This window comes from Somniosus microcephalus, unplaced genomic scaffold (genome assembly GCF_052327205.1).
Source record: "Somniosus microcephalus isolate GS21.2 unplaced genomic scaffold, FLI_Smic_1.0 unresolved_chr6, whole genome shotgun sequence".
NCBI classification, from domain to species: domain Eukaryota; kingdom Metazoa; phylum Chordata; class Chondrichthyes; order Squaliformes; family Somniosidae; genus Somniosus; species Somniosus microcephalus.
In genome coordinates this window covers 13,053,381-13,075,449 of record NW_028225184.1, presented here as the reverse complement: position 1 = coordinate 13,075,449, position 22,069 = coordinate 13,053,381, and the positions used below count along the sequence as shown (strand labels likewise).

Below are 22,069 nucleotides of genomic sequence, written 5' to 3'. Positions count from 1 at the left end.
TTACTCTGTATCTAACCCGTGCTGTACCTGCCCTGGGAGTGTTTGATGGGACAGTGTAGAGGGAGCTTTACTCTGTATCTAACCCCGTGCTGTACCTGCCCTGGGAGTGTTTGATGGGACAGTGTAGAGGGAGCTTTACTCTGTATCTAACCCCGTGCTGTACCTGTCCTGGGAGTGTTTGATGGGACAGTGTAGAGAGAGCTTTACTCTGTATCTAACCCCGTGCTGTACCTGCCCTGGGAGTGTTTGATGGGACAGTGTAGAGGGAGCTTTACTCTGTATCTAACTCCGTGCTGTACCTGCCCTGGGTGTGTTTGATGGGACAGTGTAGAGGGAGCTTTACTCTGTATCTAACCCCGTGCTGTACCTGCCCTGGGAGTGTTTGATGGGACAGTGTAGTGGGAGCTTTACTCTGTATCTAACCCGTGCTGTACCTGCCCTGGGAGTGTTTGATGGGACAGTGTAGAGGGAGCTTTACTCTGTATCTAACCCCGTGCTGTACCTGCCCTGGGAGTGTTTGATGGGACAGTGTAGAGGGAGCTTTACTCTGTATCTAACCCCGTGCTGTACCTGCCCTGGGAGTGTTTGATGGGACAGTGTAGAGGGAGCTTTACTCTGTATCTAACCCCGTGCTGTACCTGCCCTGGGAGTGTTTGATGGGACAATGTAGCGTTGGTCCCAGATACTTCCTCCAGCGTTCCTGCATCCTTCCCCGATATTCGATGCAACTCCAAATCTTTGTTTCCGCAGATGTTCCAGAAGTCTCCATCAGGAGATCCTGGCAGAACTATAATGTGGACACGGAGAAGGCCGAACTGCTGTGCGAAGAGAATGGGAATCCTCCCGCTAGTAACTTTGATTGGAGGAGGTGAGTGTCCGTGAGGGAGACTGGGAATCACACCAACCTCACCCCATCATTGGTCCTCCGATTGGGATTGTGTACAGTGGGAGTGAATGGGAAGGGGTTTGGGTCCATTGGGATTGTGTACAGTGGGGGTGAATGGGAAGGGGTTTGGGTCCATTGGGATTGTGTCCAGTGGGAGTGAATGGGAAGGGGTTTGGGTCCATTGGGATTGTGTACAGTGGGAGTGAATGGGAAGGGGTTTGGGTCCATTGGGACTGTGTACAGTGGGAGTGAATGGGAAGGGGTTTGGGTCCATTGGGATTGTGTACAGTGGGAGTGAATGGGAAGGGGTTTGGGTCCATTGGGATTGTGTACAGTGGGAGTGAATGGGAAGGGGTTTGGGTCCATTGGGATTGTGTACAGTGGGAGTGAATGGGAAGGGGTTTGGGTCCATTGGGATTGTGTACAGTGGGAGTGAATGGGAAGGGGTTTGGGTCCATTGGGATTGTGTACAGTGGGAGTGAATGGGAAGGGGTTTGGGTCCATTGGGATTGTGTACAGTGGGAGTGAATGGGAAGGGGTTTGGGTCCATTGGGATTGTGTACAGTGGGAGTGAATGGGAAGGGGTTTGGGTCCATTGGGATTGTGTACAGTGGGAGTGAATGGGAAGGGGTTTGGGCCCATTGGGATTGTGTACAGTGGGAGTGAATGGGAAGGGGTTTGGGTCCATTGGGATTGTGTACAGTGGGAGTGAATGGGAAGGGGTTTGGGTCCATTGGGATTGCGTACAGTGGGAGTGAATGGGAAGGGGTTTGGGTCCATTGGAATTGTGTACAGTGGGAGTGAATGGGAAGGGGTTTGGGTCCATTGGGATTGTGCGCTGTGGGAGTGAATGGGAAGGAATTTGGGTCCATTGGGATTGTGTACAGTGAGAGTGAATGGGAAGGGGTTTGGGTCCATTGGGATTGTGAACAGTGGGAGTGAATGGGAAGGGGTTTGGGTCCATTGGGATTGTGTACAGTGGGAGTGAATGGGAAGGGGTTTGGGTCCATTGGGATTGTGTACAGTGGGAGTGAATGGGAAGGGGTTTGGGTCCATTGGGATTGTGTACAGTGGGAGTGAATGGGAAGGGGTTTGGGTCCATTGGGATTGTGTACAGTGGGAGTGAATGGGAAGGGGTTTGGGTCCATTGGGATTGTGTACAGTGGGAGTGAATGGGAAGGGGTTTGGGTCCATTGGGATTGTGCGCAGTGGGAGTGAATGGGAAGGAATTTGGGTCCATTGGGATTGTGTACAGTGAGAGTGAATGGGAAGGGGTTTGGGTCCATTGGGATTGTGAACAGTGGGAGTGAATGGGAAGGGGTTTGGGTCCATTGGGATTGTGTACAGTGGGAGTGAATGGGAAGGGGTTTGGGTCCATTGGGATTGTGTACAGTGGGAGTGAATGGGAAGGGGTTTGGGTCCATTGGGATTGTGTACAGTGGGAGTGAATGGGAAGGGGTTTGGGTCCATTGGGATTGTGTACAGTGGGAGTGAATGGGAAGGGGTTTGGGGCCATTGGGATTGTGTACAGTGGGAGTGAATGGGAAGGGGTTTGGGTCCAGTGGGATTCTGTAGAGTGGGAGTGAATGGGAAGGGGTTTGGGTCCAGTGGGATTGTGTACAGTGGGAGTGAATGGGAAGGGGTTTGGGTCCATTGGGATTGTGTACAGTGGGAGTGAATGGGAAGGGTTTTGGTCCATTGGGATTGTGTCCAGTGGGAGTGAATGGGAAGGGGTTTGGTCCAATTGGGATTGTGAACATTGGGATTGAATGGGAAGGGTTTGGGTCCATTGGGATTGTGTACACTGGGAGTGAATGGGAAGGGGTTTGGGTCCATTGGGATTGTGTACAGTGGGAGTGAATGGGAAGGGGTTTGGGTCCATTGGGATTGTGTACAGTGGGAGTGAATGGGAAGGGGTTTGGGTCCATTGGGATTGTGTACAGTGGGAGTGAATGGGAAGGGGTTTGGGTCCATTGGGATTGTGTACAGTGGGAATGAATGGGAAGGGGTTTGGGTCCATTGGGATTGTGTACAGTGGGAGTGAATGGGAAGGGGTTTGGGTCCATTGGGATTGTGTACAGTGGGAGTGAATGGGAAGGGGTTTGGGTCCATTGGGTTTGTGTACAGTGGGAGTGAATGGGAAGGGGTTTGGGTCCATTGGGATTGTGTACAGTGGGAGTGAATGGGAAGGGGTTTGGGTCCATTGGGATTGTGTACACTGGGAGTGAATGGGAAGGGGTTTGGGTCCATTGGGATTGGGTACAGTGGGAATGAATGGGAAGGGGTTTGGGTCCATTGGGATTGTGTACAGTGGGAGTGAATGGGAAGGGGTTTGGGTCCATTGGGATTGTGTACAGTGGGAGTGAATGGGAAGGGGTTTGGGTCCATTGGGATTGTGTACAGTGGGAGTGAATGGGATGTGGTTTGGGTCCATTGGGATTGTGTACAGTGGGAGTGAATGGGAAGGGGTTTGGGTCCATTGTGATTGTGTACAGTGGGAGTGAACGGGAAAGGGGTTTGGGTCCATTGGGTTTGTGTACAGTGGGAGTGAATGGGAAGGGGTTTGGGTCCATTGGGATTGTGTACAGTGGGAGTGAATGGGAAGGGGTTTGGGTCCATTGGGATTGGGTACAGTGGGAGTGAATGGGAAGGGGTTTGGGTCCATTGGGATTGTGTACAGTGGGAGTGAATGGGAAGGGGTTTGGGTCCATTGGGATTGTGTACAGTGGGAGTGAATGGGAAGGGGTTTGGGTCCATTGGGATTGTGTACAGTGGGAGTGAATGGGAAGGGGTTTGGGTCCATTGGGATTATGTACAGTGGGAGTGAATGGGAAGGGGTTTGGTCCATTGGGATTGTGTACAGTGGGAGTGAATGGGAAGGGGATTGGTTCCATTGGGATTATGTACAGTGGGAGTGAATGGGAAGGGGTTTGGGTCCATTGGGATTGGGTACAGTGGGAGTGAATGGGAAGGGGTTTAGGTCCATTGGGATTGTGTACACTGGGAGTGTATGGGAAGGGGTTTGGGTCCATTGGGATTGTGTACAGGGGGAGTGAATGGGAAGGGGTTTGGGTCCATTGGGATTGTGTACAGTGGGAGTGAATGGGAAGGGGTTTGGGTCCATTGGGACTGTGTACAGTGGGAGTGAATGGGAAGGGTTTTGGGTCCATTGGGATTGTGTACAGTGGGAGTGAATGGGAAGGGGTTTGTGTCCATTGGGATTGTGTACAGTGGGAGTGAATGGGAAGGGGTTTGGGTCCATTGGGACTGTGTACAGTGGGAGTGAATGGGAAGGGGTTTGGTCCCATTGGGATTGTGTACAGTGGGAGTGAATGGGAAGGGGTTTGGGTCCATTGGGATTGTCTACAGTGGGAGTGAATGGGAAGGGGTTGGGTCCATTGGGATTGTGTACAGTGGGAGTGAATGGGAAGGGGTTTGGGTCCATTGGGATTGTGTACAGTGGGAGTGAATGGGAAGGGGTTTGGGGCCATTGGGATTGTGTACAGTGGGAGTGAATGGGAAGGGGTTGGGGTCCAGCGGGATTCTGTAGAGTGGGAGTGAATGGGAAGGGGTTTGAGTCCAGTGGGATTGTGTACAGTGGGAGTGAATGGGAAGGGGTTTGGGTCCATTGGGATTGTGTACAGTGGGAGTGAATGGGAAGGGGTTTGGGTCCATTGGGATTGTCTACAGTGGGAGTGAATGGGAAGGGGTTGGGTCCATTGGGATTGTGTACAGTGGGAGTGAATGGGAAGGGGTTTGGGTCCATTGGGATTGTGTACAGTGGGAGTGAATGGGAAGGGGTTTGGGGCCATTGGGATTGTGTACAGTGGGAGTGAATGGGAAGGGGTTTGGGTCCATTGGGATTGTGTACAGTGGGAGTGAATGGGAAGGGGTTTGGGTCCATTGGGATTGTGTACAGTGGGAGTGAATGGGAAGGGGTTGGGTCCATTGGGATTGTGTACAGTGGGAGTGAATGGGAAGGGGTTTGGGTCCATTGGGATTGTGTACAGTGGGAGTGAATGGGAAGGGGTTTGGGGCCATTGGGATTGTGTACAGTGGGAGTGAATGGGAAGGGGTTTGGGTCCAGCGGGATTCTGTAGAGTGGGAGTGAATGGGAAGGGGTTTGAGTCCAGTGGGATTGTGTACAGTGGGAGTGAATGGGAAGGGTTTTGGTCCATTGGGATTGTGTCCAGTGGGAGTGAATGGGAAGGGGTTTGGTCCACTGGGATTGTGTACAGTGGGAATGAATGGGAAGGGGTTTGGGTCCATTGGGATTGTGTACAGTGGGAGTGAATGGGAAGGGGATTGGTTCCATTGGGATTGTGTACAGTGGGAGTGAATGGGAAGGGGTTTAGGTCCATTGGGATTGTGTACACTGGGAGTGAATGGGAAGGGGTTTGGGTCCATTGGGATTGTGTACAGGGGGAGTGAATGGGAAGGGGTTTGGGTCCATTGGGATTGTGTACAGTGGGAGTGAATGGGAAGGGGGTTTGGGTCCATTGGGATTGTGTACAGTGAGAGTGAATGTAGGGCGTTGGGTTTGGAAAGTGGTGCGATTTTCACTGTGCTGTCTCGTTGATGTGTCCCCAGATTGGATGGTACACTGCCGAATAACACTATTACACAGGGGAAGATACTGACATTCAGCCGTCCCCTGACAGCGGAAGATTCGGGGACCTATATCTGTGTAGCTACCAATACGATTGGGAGCAGGAGTGGACAGATTGAGATCCAAATAACTGGTGAGTTCCGACCTCTTCATCTAACCTTTCACTCTCTGGGACCGGGGGTGAAGTCCAGTATCTAACACCAGTGCTCTCCCTGCCCTGGGAGTGTTTGATGGGACAGTGTAGAGGGAGCTTTACTCTGTATCTAACCCCGTGCTGTACCTGCCCTGGGAGTGTTTGATGGGACAGTGTAGAGGGAGCTTTACTCTGTATCTAACACCAGTGCTCTCCCTGCCCTGGGAGTGTTTGATGGGACAGTGTAGAGGGAGCTTTACTCTGCATCTAATCCGTGCTGTACCTGCCCTGGGAGTGTTTGATGGGACAGTGTAGAGGGAGCTTTACTCTGCATCTAACCCGTGCTGTACCTGCCCTGGGAGTGTTTGATGGGACAGTGTAGAGGGAGCTTTACTCTGTATCTAACCCCGTGCTGTACCTGCCCTGGGAGTGTTTGATGGGACAGTGTAGAGGGAGCTTTACTCTGTATCTAACCCGTGCTGTACCTGCCCTGGGAGTGTTTGATGGGACAGTATAGAGGGAGCTTTACTCTGTATCTAACCTGTGCTGTACCTGCCCTGGGAGTGTTTGATGGGACAGTGTAGAGGGAGCTTTACTCTGTATCTAACCCGTGCTGTACCTGCCCTGGGAGTGTTTGATGGGACAGTGTAGAGGGAGCTTTACTCTGTATCTAACCCTATGCTGTACCTGCCCTGGGAGTGTTTGATGGGACAGTGTAGAGGGAGCTTTACTCTGTATCTAACCCGTGCTGTACCTGCCCTGGGAGAGTTTGATGGGACAGTGTAGAGGGAGCTTTACTCAGTATCTAACCCGTGCTGTACCTGCCCGGGGAGTGTTTGATGGGACAGTGTAGAGGGAGCTTTACTCTGTATCTAACTCCGTGCTGTATCTGCCCTGGGAGTGTTTGATGGGACAGTGTAGAGGGAGCTTTACTCTGTATCTAACCCCGTGCTGTACCTGCCCTGGGAGTGTTTGATGGGACAGTGTAGAGGGAGCTTTGCTATGTATCTAACCCCGTGCTGTGTCCATGCATGGTTCTCTCTCCTCCAGATACTCAGACGTCCGGTGTAAACATGCTGTCCATGGCCTTCGTGGCCATTGGCGCGGTGGGTCTGGTGCTGCTGATCATCCTAGTCGTTTCCGTGATCGCCGTGAATCGTTACCATCGGAAGAAGACCGAGGAGATGGTCTTCAAGCTGTAAGCACCTCGTTCCATTGCCCTGCCTTAGGGGCAGAGGATCAGCGGATCACACAGAGCTCATTAGCCGAGGCATAGAATATAAGAGGAGGGAGGTTATGATGGAGCTGTACAAAACGCTAGTTAGGCCACAGCTGGAATACTGTGTGCAGTTCTGGTCGCCACACTATAGGAAGGATGTGATTGCTTTGGAGAGGGTGCAGAGGAGATTCACCAGGATGTTACCTGGGCTGGAGCGCTTCAGCTATGAAGAGAGACTGGACAGGCTGGGGTTGTTTTCCTTGGAGCAGAGAAGGTTGACGGGGGTACTCAGGAAAGGTCCCGGCAGATTGGAAAACTGCTAATGTAACACCCTAATTTAAGAAGGGAAGTAGACAAAAAGCTGGAAACTATAGACCAGTTAGCCTAACATCTGTGGTTGGCAAAATGTTGGAGTCCATTATTAAGGATACAGTAACAGAGCATTTGGATAAACATAATTTAATAGGTCAGAGTCAGCATGGTTTTACGAAGGGGAAGTCATGTTTGACAAATTTGCTCGAATTCTTTGAGGATGTAACATACAGGGTGGATAAAGGGGAACCAGTGGATGTAGTGTATTTAGACTTCCAAAAGGCATTTGACAGGGTTCCACACAAAAGATTACTGATGAAGATAAAAAATCACGGGATTGGGGGTAATATACTGGCATGGGTGGAAGATTGGCTATCTAACAGAAAACAAAGAGTTGGGATAAATGGTTCGTTCTCGGGCTGGCAATCAGTAACTAGTGATGCTCCGCAGGGGTCAGTGCTGGGACCCCAACTCTTTACAATCTATATTAACGATTTGGAGGAAGGGACCGAGTGCAACGTATCCAAGTTTGCCGACGATACAAAGATGGGAGGGAAAGCAGTGAGTGAGGAGGACATAAAAAACCTGCAAAAGGACATAGACAGGCTAAGTGAGTGGGCAGAAATTTGGCAGATGGAATATAATGTTGGAAAGTGTGAGGTTATGCACTTTGGCAGAAAAAAATCAAAGAGCAAGTTATTATCCAAATGGAGAGAAACTGCAAAGTGCGACAGTACAAAGGGATCTGGGGGTCCTGGTGCATGAAACACAGAAGGTTAGTATGCAGGTGCAGCAGGTGATCAGGAAGGCCAATGGAATCTTGGCTTTTATTGGAAGGGGGATGGAGTATAAAAACAGGGAAGTCTTGCTGCAGTTATACAGGGTATTGGTGAGGCCACACCTGGAATACTGCGTACAGTTTTGGTTTCCATATTTAAGAAAAGATATACTTGCTCTCGAGGCGGTTCAGAGAAGGTTCACTCGGTTGATTCCGGAGATGAGGGGGTTGACATATGAGGAAAGGTTGAGTAGGTTGGGCCTCTACTCATTGGAGTTCAGAAGAATGAGAGGCGATCTTATCGAAACATATAAGATTGCGAGGGGGCTTGATCGGGTGGATGCGGTGAGGATGTTTCCACTGATGGGTGAGACTAGAACTAGGGGCCATAATCTAAGAATAAGGGGCTGCCCTTTCAAAACTGAGATGAGGAGAAACTTCTTCACTCAGAGGGTAGTAAATCTATGGAATTTGCTACCCCAGAGAGCTGTGGAAGCTGCAACATTAAATAAATTTAAAATGGAGCTAGACAGTTTCCTAGCTGATAAGGGAATTAGGGGTTACGGGGAGAGGGCAGGGAAGTGGACGTGAGTCTAGGTTCAGATCAGCCATGATCCTATTGAATGGCGGAGCAGGTCCGAGGGGCCGTATGGCCTACTCCTGCTCCTACTTCTTATGTTCTTATGTTCTGATTGAAGTGTACAAAGTTATGAGGGGCATAGATAGGGTAGATAGAAAGGAACTTTTCCCCTTAGTAGAGGGGTCAATAACCAGGGGGCATAGTTTCAAGGTAAGGGGCAGGAGGTTTCGAGGGGATTTGAGGAAAGCTTTTTCACCCAGAGGGTGGTTGGAATCTGGAATTCACTGGCTGAAAGGGTGGTCGAGGCAGGAACCCTCACAACATTCAAGAAGCATTTAGATAAAGAGCACTTGAAACGCCATAGAATACAAGGCTACGGACCAAGTGCTGGAAATTGGGATTAGAATAGACAGGGCTTGATGGCCGGCGCGGACACGACGGGCCGAAGGGCCTCTTTCTGCGCTGTGTAACTCGATGACCTACATTGGAACATACATAGAATCATTGAAATTTACTGGCGGGCATTCGGCCTATTGTGTCCGTGCCGGCCATCGTAGAGCGACCCAGCGGGGGAGTCCCGAACCAGGGGTCACAGTCTAAGGATAAGGGGTAAGCCATTTAGGACAGAGATGAGGAGGAATTTCTTCACCCAGAGAGTGGTGAACGTGTGGAATTCTCTACCACAGAAGGCAGTAGAGGCCAATTCATTAAATATATTCAAGAAGGAGTTGGATATATTTCTTAAGGCGAAAGGGATCAAGGGATATGGGGAGAAGGCAGGGACAGGGTACTGAATTTGGATGATCAGCCGCGATCTCAGTGAATGGCGGGGCAGGCTCGAGGGGCCGAATGGCCGACTCCTGCTCCTATCTTCGATGTTTCTACGTTCACGGGGCTGTGGGGAAAGAGCGCGGGTGTGGGGCTAATTGAAGAGCTCGTTCAAGGAGCCGGCACTGGCGCGATATCAGGCCGAATCTTCCTGTGCTGTGTGATTCTACGATTCTCTGTCGCGCGGAATGTTTGTATTTGAATTGAGTGGAGCGGGAGAGTGGGAAAAAGAAAGGATTGCAGTCATATAGCGCCTTGCACGACCACCGGATGTCCCAATGCGCTTTACAGCCAATGAAGTACTTTTTGAAGTGTGGTCACTGTTGTAATGTCGGAGATGCGCAAGCCAATTTGCGCACAGGGAGCTCCCACAAACAGCAATGTGATAATGACCAGATTATCTGATTTAGTGATGTCGGTTGATGGTTAACTATTGGCCCCAGGACACCGGGGATAGCTCACCCTGCTCTTCTTCGAAATAGAGCCATCGGATCTTTTACATCTACCTGAGAGAGCAGATGGGGCCTTGGTTTAGTGTTCCATCTGAAAGAAGGCACATCTGACAGTGTGGCACTCCCTCAGTACTGCCCCTCCGACAGTGCGGCGCTCCCTCAGTACTGTCCCTCCGACAGTGCGGCGCTCCCTCAGTACTGTCCCCCCGACAGTGCGGCGCTCCCTCAGTACTGCCCCTCCGACAGTGCGGCGCTCCCTCAGTACTGTCCCTCCGACAGTGCGGCGCTCCCTCAGTACTGCCCCTCCGACAGTGCGGCACTCCCTCAGTACTGTCCCTCCGACAGTGCGGCGCTCCCTCAGTACTGCCCCTCCGACAGTGCGGCACTCCCTCAGTACTGCTCCTCCGACAGTGTGGTGCTCCCACAGTACTGCCCCTCCGACAGTGCGCGCTCCCTCAGTACTGCCACTCCGACAGTGCGGCGCTCCCTCAGTACTGACCCTCCGACAGTGCGGCGCTCCCTCAGTACTGTCCCTCCGACAGTGCGGCACTCCCTCAGTACTGCCCCTCCGACAGTGCGGCGCTCTCTCAGTACTGCCCTCCGACAGTGCGGCGCTCCCTCAGTACTGCCCCTCCGACAGTGCGGCGCTCCCTCAGTACTGCCCCTCCGACAGTGCAGCGCTCCCTCAGTACTGCCCCTCTGACAGTGCGGCGCTCCCTCAGTACTGCCCCTCCGACAGTGCGGCGCTCCCTCAGTACTGCCCCTCCGACAGTGCGGCGCTCCCTCAGTACTGCCCCTCCGACAGTGCGGCGCTCCCTCAGTACTGCCCCTCCGACAGTGCGGCGCTCCCTCAGTACTGCCCCTCCGACAGTGCGGCACTCCCTCAGTACTGTCCCTCCGACAGTGCGGCGCTCCCTCAGTACTGTCCCTCCGACAGTGCGGCACTCCCTCAGTACTGCCCCTCCGACAGTGCGGCGCTCTCTCAGTACTGCCCTCCGACAGCGCGGCGCTCCCTCAGTACTGCCCCTCCGACAGTGCGGAGCTCCCTCAGTACTGCCCCTCCGACAGTGCGGCACTCCCTCAGTACTGCCCCTCCGACAGTGCGGCGCTCTCTCAGTACTGGCCCTCCGACAGTGCGGAGCTCCCTCAGCACTGCCCCTCCGACAGTGCGGCGCTCCCTCAGTACTGCCCCTCCGACAGTGCGGCGCTCCCTCAGTACGGCCCCTCCGACAGTGCGGCGCTCCCTCAGTACGGCCCCTCCGACAGTGCGGCACTCCCTCAGTACTGCCCCTCCGACAGTGCAGCGCTCCCTCAGTACTGCCCCTCCGACAGTGCGGCGCTCCCTCAGTACTGCCTCTCCGACAGTGCGGCGCTCTCTCAGTACTGCCCTCCGACAGCGCGGCACTCCCTCAGTACTGCCCCTCCGACAGTGCGGCGCTCTCTCAGTACTGGCCCTCCGACAGTGCGGAGCTCCCTCAGCACTGCCCCTCCGACAGTGCGGCACTCCCTCAGTACTGCCCCTCCGACAGTGCGGCGCTCCCTCAGTACTGCCCCTCCGACAGTGCGGCATTCCTTCAGTAGTGCACTGGGAGTGTCAGCCTAGATTTTTGTGCTCAAGTCTCTGGAGTGGGACTTCGACCCACGACCTTCTGACTCAGAGGCGAGAGAGAGACCCACTGAGAGGGAGAGTGGGACTCGGAGAGAGGGAGGGTGGGAGTCGGAGAGAGGGAGGGTGGGAGTCGGAGAGAGGGAGGGTGGGAGTCGGAGAGAGGGAGGGTGGGAGTCGGAGAGAGGGAGGGTGGGAGTCGGAGAGAGGGAGGGTGGGAGTCGGAGAGAGGGAGGGTGGGAGTCGGAGAGAGGGAGGGTGGGAGTCGGAGAGAGGGAGGGTGGGAGTCGGAGAGAGGGAGGGTGGGAGTCGGAGAGAGGGAGGGTGGGAGTCGGAGAGAGGGAGGGTGGGAGTCGGAGAGAGGGAGGGTGGGAGTCGGAGAGAGGGAGGGTGGGAGTCGGAGAGAGGGAGGGTGGGAGTCGGAGAGAGGGAGGGTGGGAGTCGGAGAGAGGGAGGGTGGGAGTCGGAGTGAGGGAGGGTGGGAGTCGGAGTGAGGGAGAGTGGGAGTCGGAGAGAGGGAGGGTGGGAGGAGGAGTGAGGGAGAGTGGGGGTCGGAGAGAGAGAGGGAGGGTGGGAGTCGGAGTGAGGGAGGGTGGGAGTCGGAGAGAGGGAGAGTGGGAGTCGGAGTGAGGGAGGGTGGGAGTCGGAGTGAGGGAGAGTGGGAGTCGGAGAGAGGGAGGGTGGGAGTCGGAGAGAGGGAGGGTGGGAGTCGGAGTGAGGGAGAGTGGGGGTCGGAGAGAGGGAGGGTGGGAGGAGGAGAGAGGGAGGGTGGGAGTCGGAGAGAGGGAGGGTGGGAGTCAGAGAGAAGGAGGGTGGGAGTCGGAGAGAGGGAGGGTGGGAGTCGGAGAGAGGGAGGGTGGGAGTCGGAGAGAAGGAGGGTGGGAGTCGGAGAGAGGGAGGGTGGGAGTCGGAGTGAGGGAGAGTGGGGGTCGGAGAGAGGGAGGGTGGGAGGAGGAGAGAGGGAGGGTGGGAGTCGGAGTGAGGGAGGGTGGGAGTCGGAGAGAGGGAGGGTGGGAGTCGGAGAGAGGGAGGGTGGGAGTCGGAGAGAGGGAGGGTGGGAGTCGGAGAGAGGGAGGCTGGGAGTCGGAGAGAGGGAGGGTGGGAGTCGGAGTGAGGGAGAGTGGGGGTCGGAGAGAGGGAGGGTGGGAGGAGGAGAGAGGGAGGGTGGGAGTCGGAGAGAGGGAGGGTGGGAGTCGGAGAGAGGGAGGGTGGGAGTCGGAGAGAGGGCGGGTGGGAGTCGGAGAGAGGGAGGGTGGGAGTCGGAGAGAGGGAGGGTGGGAGTCGCAGTGAGGGAGAGTGGCAGCAGTGAAGGTGGGAGAGTAAGGGAGTCGTTCTTTCGCAGTTGGCGCCCGATACAGGACTCGTTCTGACGCTGATGTCTTTTGGCAGGGAAGAGATCTCCACCATGTCACGGCAGCCCTCCATCCGGCGCTGCAACTCCATGTCCGCTTCCGTGGACGCCAGGCTTCACGACGGAGGAGGTAGCCACGACAACGACGTGAGTTAAAGGGCCGCCGCCGCACGGATCTGGACGGGGCGGAGGAGGGGGAGGGGAGCGGTGAGGGCAAGCTGGGGTTAACAAAAGCGTCTTGCGGGGGGCGAGGGGTGGGGATGGATTCCAAACTTGCCCCCACCGCCCCCCCCCACTCCTCACTCGCATTCCTCCTCCCCCTTCCCCCGCCTGTAATTTATCCCAAGCAATCAGACTCGGTTTTCGAACCGTGAGGAGCAAACGGTCTGTGTATGTGGGGCTCAGGACCACACCGGGGCAAAGGGCTGGAATCACCAGCTAACACAGCACGGGCCCGGATTGGAGCCTGGGCCTCAATTTTGAGAACGTAACATAAGCAATAGCGGCAGGAGTCGGCCATGCGGCCCCTCGAGCCTGCTCCGCCATTCAATGCGATCATTGCTGATCATCCAAATTCAGTACCCGGTCCCTGCTTTCTCCCCATATCCCTTGATCCCTTTAGCCTTAAGAAATATATCTGTACACTGACTGGTGTCTCTCAGTCCCTCTCTCTCTCTCAGGGAGATATCTGTACACTGACTGGTGTCTCTCAGTCCCTCTCTCTCAGGGAGATATCTGTACACTGACTGGTGTCTCTCAGTCCCTCTCTCTCAGGGAGATATCTGTACACTGACTGGTGTCTCTCAGTCCCTCTCTCTCAGGGAGATATCTGTACACTGACTGGTGTCTCTCAGTCCCTCTCTCTCTCAGGGAGATATCTGTACACTGACTGGTGTCTCTCAGTCCCTCTCTCTCAGGGAGATATCTGTACACTGACTGGTGTCTCTCAGTCCCTCTCTCTCAGGGAGATATCTGTACACTGACTGGTGTCTCTCAGTCCCTCTCCCTCAGGGAGATATCTGTACACTGACTGGTGTCCCTCAGTCCCTCTCTCTCAGGGAGATATCTGTACACTGACTGGTGTCTCTCAGTCCCCTCTCTCTCAGGGAGATATCTGTACACTGACTGGTGTCTCTCAGTCCCTCTCTCTCAGGGAGATATCTGTACACTGACTGGTGTCTCTCAGTCCCTCTCTCTCGGGGAGATATCTGTACACTGACTGGTGTCTCTCAGTCCCTCTCTCTCGGGGAGATATCTGTACACTGACTGGTGTCTCTCAGTCCCTCTCTCTCAGGGAGATATCTGTACACTGACTGGTGTCTCTCAGTCCCACTCTCTCGGGGAGATATCTGTACACTGACTGGTGTCTCAGTCCCTCTCTCTCAGGGAGATATCTGTACACTGACTGGTGTCTCTCAGTCCCACTCTCTCGGGGAGATATCTGTACACTGACTGGTGTCTCAGTCCCTCTCTCTCAGAGAGATATCTGTACACTGACTGGTGTCTCTCAGTCCCCTCTCTCTCAGGGAGATATCTGTACACTGACTGGTGTCTCTCAGTCCCTCTCTCTCGGGGAGATATCTGTACACTGACTGGTGTCTCTCAGTCCCTCACTCTCAGGGAGATATCTGTACACTGACTGGTGTCTCTCAGTCCCTCTCTCTCAGGGAGATATCTGTACACTGACTGGTGTCTCTCAGTCCCTCTCTCTCAGGGAGATATCTGTACACTGACTGGTGTCTCTCAGTCCCTCTCTCTCAGAGATATCTGTACACTGACTGGTGTCTCTCAGTCCCTCTCTCTCAGAGATATCTGTACACTGATTGGTGTCTCTCAGTCCCTCTCTCTCAGGGAGATATCTGTACACTGACTGGTGTCTCTCAGTCCCTCTCTCTCAGGGAGATATCTGTACACTGACTGGTGTCTCTCAGTCCCTCTCCCTCAGGGAGATATCTGTACACTGACTGGTGTCTCTCAGTCCCTCTCTCTCTCAGGGAGATATCTGTACACTGACTGGTGTCTCTCAGTCCCTCTCTCTCAGGGAGATATCTGTACACTGACTGGTGTCTCTCAGTCCCTCTCTCTCGGGGAGATATCTGTACACTGACTGGTGTCTCTCAGTCCCTCTCTCTCGGGGAGATATCTGTACACTGACTGGTGTCTCTCAGTCCCTCTCTCTCTCAGGGAGATATCTGTACACTGACTGGTGTCTCTCAGTCCCTCTCTCTCAGGGAGATATCTGCACACTGACTGGTGTCTCTCAGTCCCTCTCTCTCAGGGAGATATCTGTACACTGACTGGTGTCTTTCAGTCCCTCTCTCTCAGGGAGATATCTGTACACTGACTGGTGTCTCTCAGTCCCTCTCTCTCAGGGAGATATCTGTACACTGACTGGTGTCTCTCAGTCCCTCTCTCTCAGGGAGATATCTGTACACTGACTGGTGTCTCTCAGTCCCTCTCTCTCAGGGAGATATCTGTACACTGACTGGTGTCTCTCAGTCCCTCTCTCTCAGGGAGATATCTGTACACTGACTGGTGTCTCTCAGTCCCTCTCTCTCAGGGAGATATCTGTACACTGACTGGTGTGTCTCAGTCCCTCTCTGTCAGGGAGATATCTGTACACTGACTGGTGTCTCTCAGTCCCTCTCTCTCAGGGAGATATCTGTACACTGTCTGGTGTCTCTCAGTCCCTCTCTCTCAGGGAGATATCCATACACTGACTGGTGTCACTCAGTCCCTCTCTCTCAGGGAGATATCTGTACACTGACTGGTGTCTCTCAGTCCCTCTCTCTCAGGGAGATATCTGTACACTGACTGGTGTCTCTCAGTCCCTCTCTCTCAGGGAGATATCTGTACACTGACTGGTGTCTCTCAGTCCCTCTCTCTCAGGGAGATATCTGTACACTGACTGGTGTCTCTCAGTCCCTCTCTCTCAGGGAGATATCTGTACACTGACTGGTGTCTCTCAGTCCCTCTCTCTCAGGGAGATATCTGTACACTGACTGGTGTCTCTCAGTCCCTCTCTCTCAGGGAGATATCTGAACACTGACTGGTGTCTCTCAGTCCCTCTCACTCAGGGAGATATCTGTACACTGACTGGTGTCTCTCAGTCCCTCTCTCTCAGGGAGATATCTGTACACTGACTGGTGTCTCTCAGTCCCTCTCTCTCAGGGAGATATCTGTACACTGATGGGTGTCTCTCAGTCCCTCTCTCTCCCTCAGGGAGATATCTGTACACTGACTGGTGTCTCTCAGTCCCTCTCACTCAGGGAGATATCTGTACACTGACTGGTGTCTCTCAGTCCCTCTCTCTCAGGGAGATATCTGTACACTGACTGGTGTCTCCCAGTCCCTCTATCTCAGGGAGATATCTGTACACTGACTGGTGTCTCTCAGTCCCTCTCTCTCAGGGAGATATCTGTACACTGACTGGTGTCTCTCAGTCCCTCTCTCTCTCAGGGAGATATCTGTACACTGACTGGTGTCTCTCAGTCCCTCTCTCTCAGGGAGATATCTGTACACTGACTGGTGTCTCTCAGTCCCTCTCTCTCTCAGGGAGATATCTGCACACTGACTGGTGTCTCTCAGTCCCTCTCCCTCAGGGAGATATCTGTACACTGACTGGTGTTTCTCAGTCCCTCTCTCTCAGGGAGATATCAGTACACTGACTGGTGTCTCTCAGTCCCCTCTCTCTCAGGGAGATATCTGTACAGTGACTGGTGTCTCTCAGTCCCTCTCTCTCAGGGAGATATCTGTACACTGACTGGTGTTTCTCAGTCCCTCTCTCTCAGGGTGATATCTGTACACTGACTGGTGTCTCTCAGTCCCTCTCTCTCAGGGAGATATCTGTACAGTGACTGGTGTCTCTCAGTCCCTCTCTCTCAGGGAGATATCTGTACACTGACTGGTGTCTCTCAGTCCCTCTCAGGGAGATATCTGTACACTGACTGGTGTCTCTCAGTCCCCTCTCTCTCAGGGAGATATCTGTACACTGACTGGTGTCTCTCAGTCCCTCTCTCTCAGGGAGATATCTGTACACTGACTGGTGTCTCTCAATCCCTCTCTCTCGGGGAGATATCTGTACACTGACTGGTGTCTCTCAGTCCCTCTCTCTCAGGGAGATATCTGTACACTGACTGGTGTCTCTCAGTCCCCTCTCTCTCAGGGAGATATCTGTACACTGACTGGTGTCTCTCAATCCCTCTCTCTCAGGGAGATATCTGTACACTGACTGGTGTCTCTCAGTCCCTCTCTCTCAGGGAGATATCTGTACACTGACTGGTGTCTCAGTCCCTCTCTCTCAGGGAGATATCTGTACACTTACTGGTGTCTCTCAGTTCCTCTCTCGCAGGGAGATATCTGTACACTGACTGGTGTCTCTCATAGAAGCATAGAAACATAGAAGATAGGAGCAGGAATCGGCCATTCGGCCCCTCGAGCCTGCTCTGCCAGCTGTTCACAATATATATTAATGATCTGGACGAGGGAATTGGATGTAATATCTCCAAATTTGCAGATGACACAAAGCTGGGTGGGAGGGTAAGCTGTGAGGAGGATGTCGTGAAACTCGAGTATGATTTGGACAGGTTGGGTGATTGGGCAGAAACATGGCAAATGCACTATAATGTGGATAAATGTGAGGTTATCCACTTTGGTGGCAAAAACAGGAAGGCAGATTTTTATTTGAATGGCAATAGATTGGGAGAAGGGGAAGTGCAACGAGACCTGGGTGTCCTTGTGCACCAGTCGCTGAAGGTAAGCATGCAGGTGCAGCAGGCGGTTAAGAAGGCAAATGGTATGTTGGCCTTCGTAGCGAGAGGGTTCGAGTACAGGAACAAGGATGTCTTGCTACAGTTGTACAGGGCCTTGGTGAGACCACACCTTGAGTATTGTGTGCACTTTTGGTCACCTTACCTGTGGAAGGACGTTCTTGCCATGGAAGGAGTGCAGCGAAGATTCACCAGGCTGATACCTGGGATGGCAGGAATGACGTATGAGGAGAGATTGTGTCGATTGGGCTTATTCTCACTGGAGTTTAGAAGATTGAGAGGGGATCTCATCGAGACCTATAAAATTCTGTCAGGTCTGGACAGACTAGATGCAGGAAGGATGTTTATGATGGCCGGGGAGTCCAGAACCAGGGGTCATAGTCTAAGGATAAGGGGTAAGCCATTTAGGACTGAAATGAGGAGGAATTTCTTCACCCAGAGAGTGGTGAACCTGTGGAATTCTCTACCACAGAAGGCAGTAGAGGCCACTTCATTAAATATATTCAAGAAGGAGTTGGATATATTTCTTAAGGCTAAAGGGATCAAGGGATATGGGGAGAAGGCAGGGACCGGGTACTGAATTTGGATGATCAGCCATGATCTCATTGAATGGCGGAGCAGGCTCGAGGGGCCGAATGGCCTACTCCTGCTCCTATCTTCTATGTTTCTATGCTTCTATGTCCTAAATGGCTTACCCCTTATCCTTAGACTGTGACCCCTGGTTCTGGACTCCCCGACCATCGGGAACATCCTTCCTGCATCTAGTCTGTCCAGTCCTGTCAGAATTTTATAAGTTTCAATGAGATCCCCTCTCATTCTTCTAAACTCCAGTGAGTATAAGCCCAATCGACCCAATCTCTCCTCATACGTCATTCCTGCCATCCCAGGGATCAGCCTGGTGAATCTTCGCTGCACTCCCTCCATGGCAAGAACATCCTTCCTCAGATAAGGCGACCAAAACTGCACACAATACTCAAGGTGGGGTCTCACCAAGGCCCTGTACAACTGCAGCAAGACATCCTTGTTCCTGTACTCGAACCCTCTCGCTATGAAGGCCAACATACCATTTGCCTTCTTAACCGCCTGCTGTACCTGCATGCTTACCTTCAGCGACTGGTGCACAAGGACACCCAGGTCTTGTTGCACTTCCCCTTCTCCCAATCTATTGCCGTTCAGATAATAATCTGCCTTCCTGTTTTTGCCACCAAAGTGGATAACCTAGCATTTAGCCACATTATATTGCATCTGTCATGCTTCTGCACAATCACCCAACCTGTCCAAATCATCCTGGAGTTTCTCTGCATCCTCCTCACAGCACACACGCCCACCCAGCTTTGTGTCGTCTGCAAACTTGGAGATATTACATCTAGTTCCCTCGTCTAGATCATTAATATATATTGTGAATAGCTGGGGTCCTAGGACCAATCCCTGCGCTACCCCACTAGTCACTGCCTGCCACTCGGAAAAAGAGCCGTTTATTCCAACTCTTTGCTTCCTTTCTGCCAACCAGTTCTCTATGCGAGTCAGTACCTTGCCCCCAATCCCATGTGCTTTAACTTTACACGCTAATCTCTTATGCGGGACCTTATCGAAAGCCTTCTGAAAGTCCAAATACACCACATCCACTGGTTCTCCCTTATCTATTCTACCAGTTACATCCTCAAAAAATTCCAGTAGATTAGTCAAGCACGATTTACCTTTCGTAAATCCATGTTGACTTTGTCCGATCCTGTCACTGTTTTCCAAGTGCTCTGCTATTACATCTTTTATAATGGACTCTAGCATTTTCCCCACTACCGATGTCAGGCTTACCGGTCTGTAATTCCCCGTTTTCTCTCTACCTCCTTTTTTGAACAGTGGGGTAACATTAGCTATCTTCCAATCCATGGGTACTGTTCCAGAGTCTATCGAATTTTGGAAGATGACCAGCAATGCATCTACTATTTCTGGGGCCACTTCCTTAAGTACCCTAGGATGTAGATTATCAGGCCCTGGGGATTTATCGGCCTTCAATTTCCCTAACACCATTTCCCTACAGATACTGATTTCTTTCCCCTTATCCTTAGACTGTGACCCCTGGTTCTGGACTCCCCGACCATCGGGAACATCCTTCCTGCATCTAGTCTGTCTAGTCCTGTTAGAATTTTATAAGTTTCGATGAGATCCCCCTCTCATTCTTCTAAACTCCAGCGAATATAAGCCCACCGCTTACTTTTAGGGTCTGTCTGTGTGTATGTGTGAGTGTCTGTGGCTCAGAACCACAACGGGAAATAGCTGCGATCAGCTAATACAGCACAGGCCCAGATTGAAGCCTGGGCCCTTTCCTAAGTCTGTGTGTGTGTGTGTGTGTGTGTGTGTGTGTGTGTGTGTGTGGGGCTTAGTACCACACCGGGAAAGGGCTGTGATCAGCTAATTCAGCACAGGCCCAGATTGAAACCTGGGACTCAATTTTAACCCCTCTACCGTTTTGGGTCCCGGCAGTTGGAGCAGGAGCCCATGTTGCAGGGGCCCCCAGCAGCACAGCAGCTACAGCAGAGGAGCAGCTCCCGGGACCTGCTAGCGATTCCTGGAGAGGGGTTTCAGCCGCCTCCGGCCCTCGGCAACCATCGCTACAGCCTGAGATCGACAGTGAGCGAGAGCCAGGCCTCGCCGGCCCACCAGTTCGGGACCTACAGGAGCAGCCTGACTGGCATTCAGCGCTACAGCGGGCGGGACTGGGTGACAGGGCCAGGCGAGAGCCAGCTGCACCCCGTGATCCCCCTGGGGAACCACAGAGACAGCGCCAGGGACGTGACGGTGACTCCAGAACAGGTAAGCACACTGTCCCGTTAAACACCCCCAGCGCACGGGGTTAGATACAGAGTAAAGCTTCCTCTACACTGTCCCATCAAACACTCCCAGGGCAGAAACAGCACGGGTTAGATACAGAGTGAAGCTCCCTCTACACTGTCCCATCAAACACTCCCAGGGCAGGTACAGCACGGGTTAGATACAGAGTAAAGCTCCCTCTACACTGTCCCATCAAACACTCCCAGGGCAGGTACAGCACGGGGTTAGATACAGAGTAAAGCTCCCTCTACACTGTCCCATCAAACACTCCCAGGGCAGGTACAGCACGGGTTAGATACAGAGTAAAGCTCCCTCTACACTGTCCCATCAAACACTCCCAGGGCAGGTACAGCACGGGTTAGATACAGAGTAAAGCTCTCTCTACACTGTCCCCATCAAACACTCCCAGGGCAGGTACAGCACGGGGTTAGATACAGAGTAAAGCTCCCTCTACACTGTCCCATCAAACACTCCCAGGGCAGGTACAGCACGGGGTTAGATACAGAGTAAAGCTTCCTCTACACTGTCCCATCAAACACTCCCAGGGCAGAAACAGCACGGGTTAGATACAGGGTAAAGCTCCCTCTACACTGTCCCATCAAACACTTGCAGGGCAGGTACAGCACGGGTTGGATACAGAGTAAAGCTCCCTGTACACTGTCCCATCAAACACTCCCAGGGCAGGTACAGCACGGGGTTAGATACAGAGTAAAGCTTCCTCTACACTGTCCCATCAAACACTCCCAGGGCAGAAACAGCACGGGTTAGATACAGGGTAAAGCTTCCTCTACACTGTCCCATCAAACACTCCCAGGGCAGGTACAGCACGGGTTAGATACAGAGTAAAGCTCCCTCTACACTGTCCCGTCAAACATTCCCAGGGTAGGTACAGCACGGGATTAGATACAGAGTAAAGCTCCCTCTACACTGTCCCTTCAAAAACTCCCAGGGCGGGTACAGCACGGGGTTAGATACAGAGTAAAGCTCCCTGTACACTGTCCCATCAAACACTCCCAGGGCAGGTACAGCAGGGGGTTAGATACAGAGTAAAGCTCTCTCTACACTGTCCCATCAAACACTCCCAGGGCAGTTACAGCACGGGGTTAGATACAGAGTAAAGCTACCTCCACACTGTCCCATCAAACACTCCCAGGGCAGTTACAGCACGGGTTAGATACAGAGTAAAGCTCCCTCTACACTGTCCCCATCAAACACTCCCAGGGCAGGTACAGCACGGGTTAGATACAGAGTAAAGCTCCCTCTGCACTGTCCCGTCAAACACTTCCAGGGCACGGGGTTAGAAAGAGAGTAAAACTCCCTCTACACTGTCCCGTGAAACACTCCCAGGACAGGTACAGCACGGGTTAGATACAGAGTAAAGCTCCCTCCACACTGTCCCATCAAACACTCCCAGGGCAGGTACAGCACGGGTTAGATACAGAGTAAAGCTCCCTCTACACTGTCCCATCAAACACTCCCAGGACAGGTACAGCACGGGTTAGATACAAAGTAAAGCTCCCTCTACACTGTCCCATCAAACACTCCCAGGGCAGGTACAGCACGGGTTAGATACAGAGTAAAGCTCTCTCTACACTGTCCCATCAAACACTCCCAGGGCAGGTACAGCACGGGGCTAGATACAGAGTAAAGCTCCCTCTACACTGCCCCATCAAACACTCCCAGGGCAGGTACAGCACGGGTTAGATACAGAGTAAAG

At 53.0% G+C, this 22,069-nt stretch overlaps 1 protein-coding gene across 1 annotated transcript in view; it reads left to right on the top strand.

Annotated features, from left to right (window-relative positions):
* The first annotated feature begins 722 nt into the window (after positions 1–722).
* The window catches only part of LOC147087091 (nectin-4-like), a 25,148-nt gene continuing 3,801 nt past the window's right edge, over positions 723–22,069 (top strand). Inside the window, exons 1-5 of the mRNA XM_085978042.1 lie at positions 723–868; positions 5,477–5,628; positions 6,679–6,826; positions 12,793–12,901; positions 20,005–20,334. Coding sequence (XP_085834168.1) covers positions 723–868; positions 5,477–5,628; positions 6,679–6,826; positions 12,793–12,901; positions 20,005–20,334 — 885 coding nt within the window. The remainder of the gene's footprint in view (positions 869–5,476; positions 5,629–6,678; positions 6,827–12,792; positions 12,902–20,004; positions 20,335–22,069) is intronic.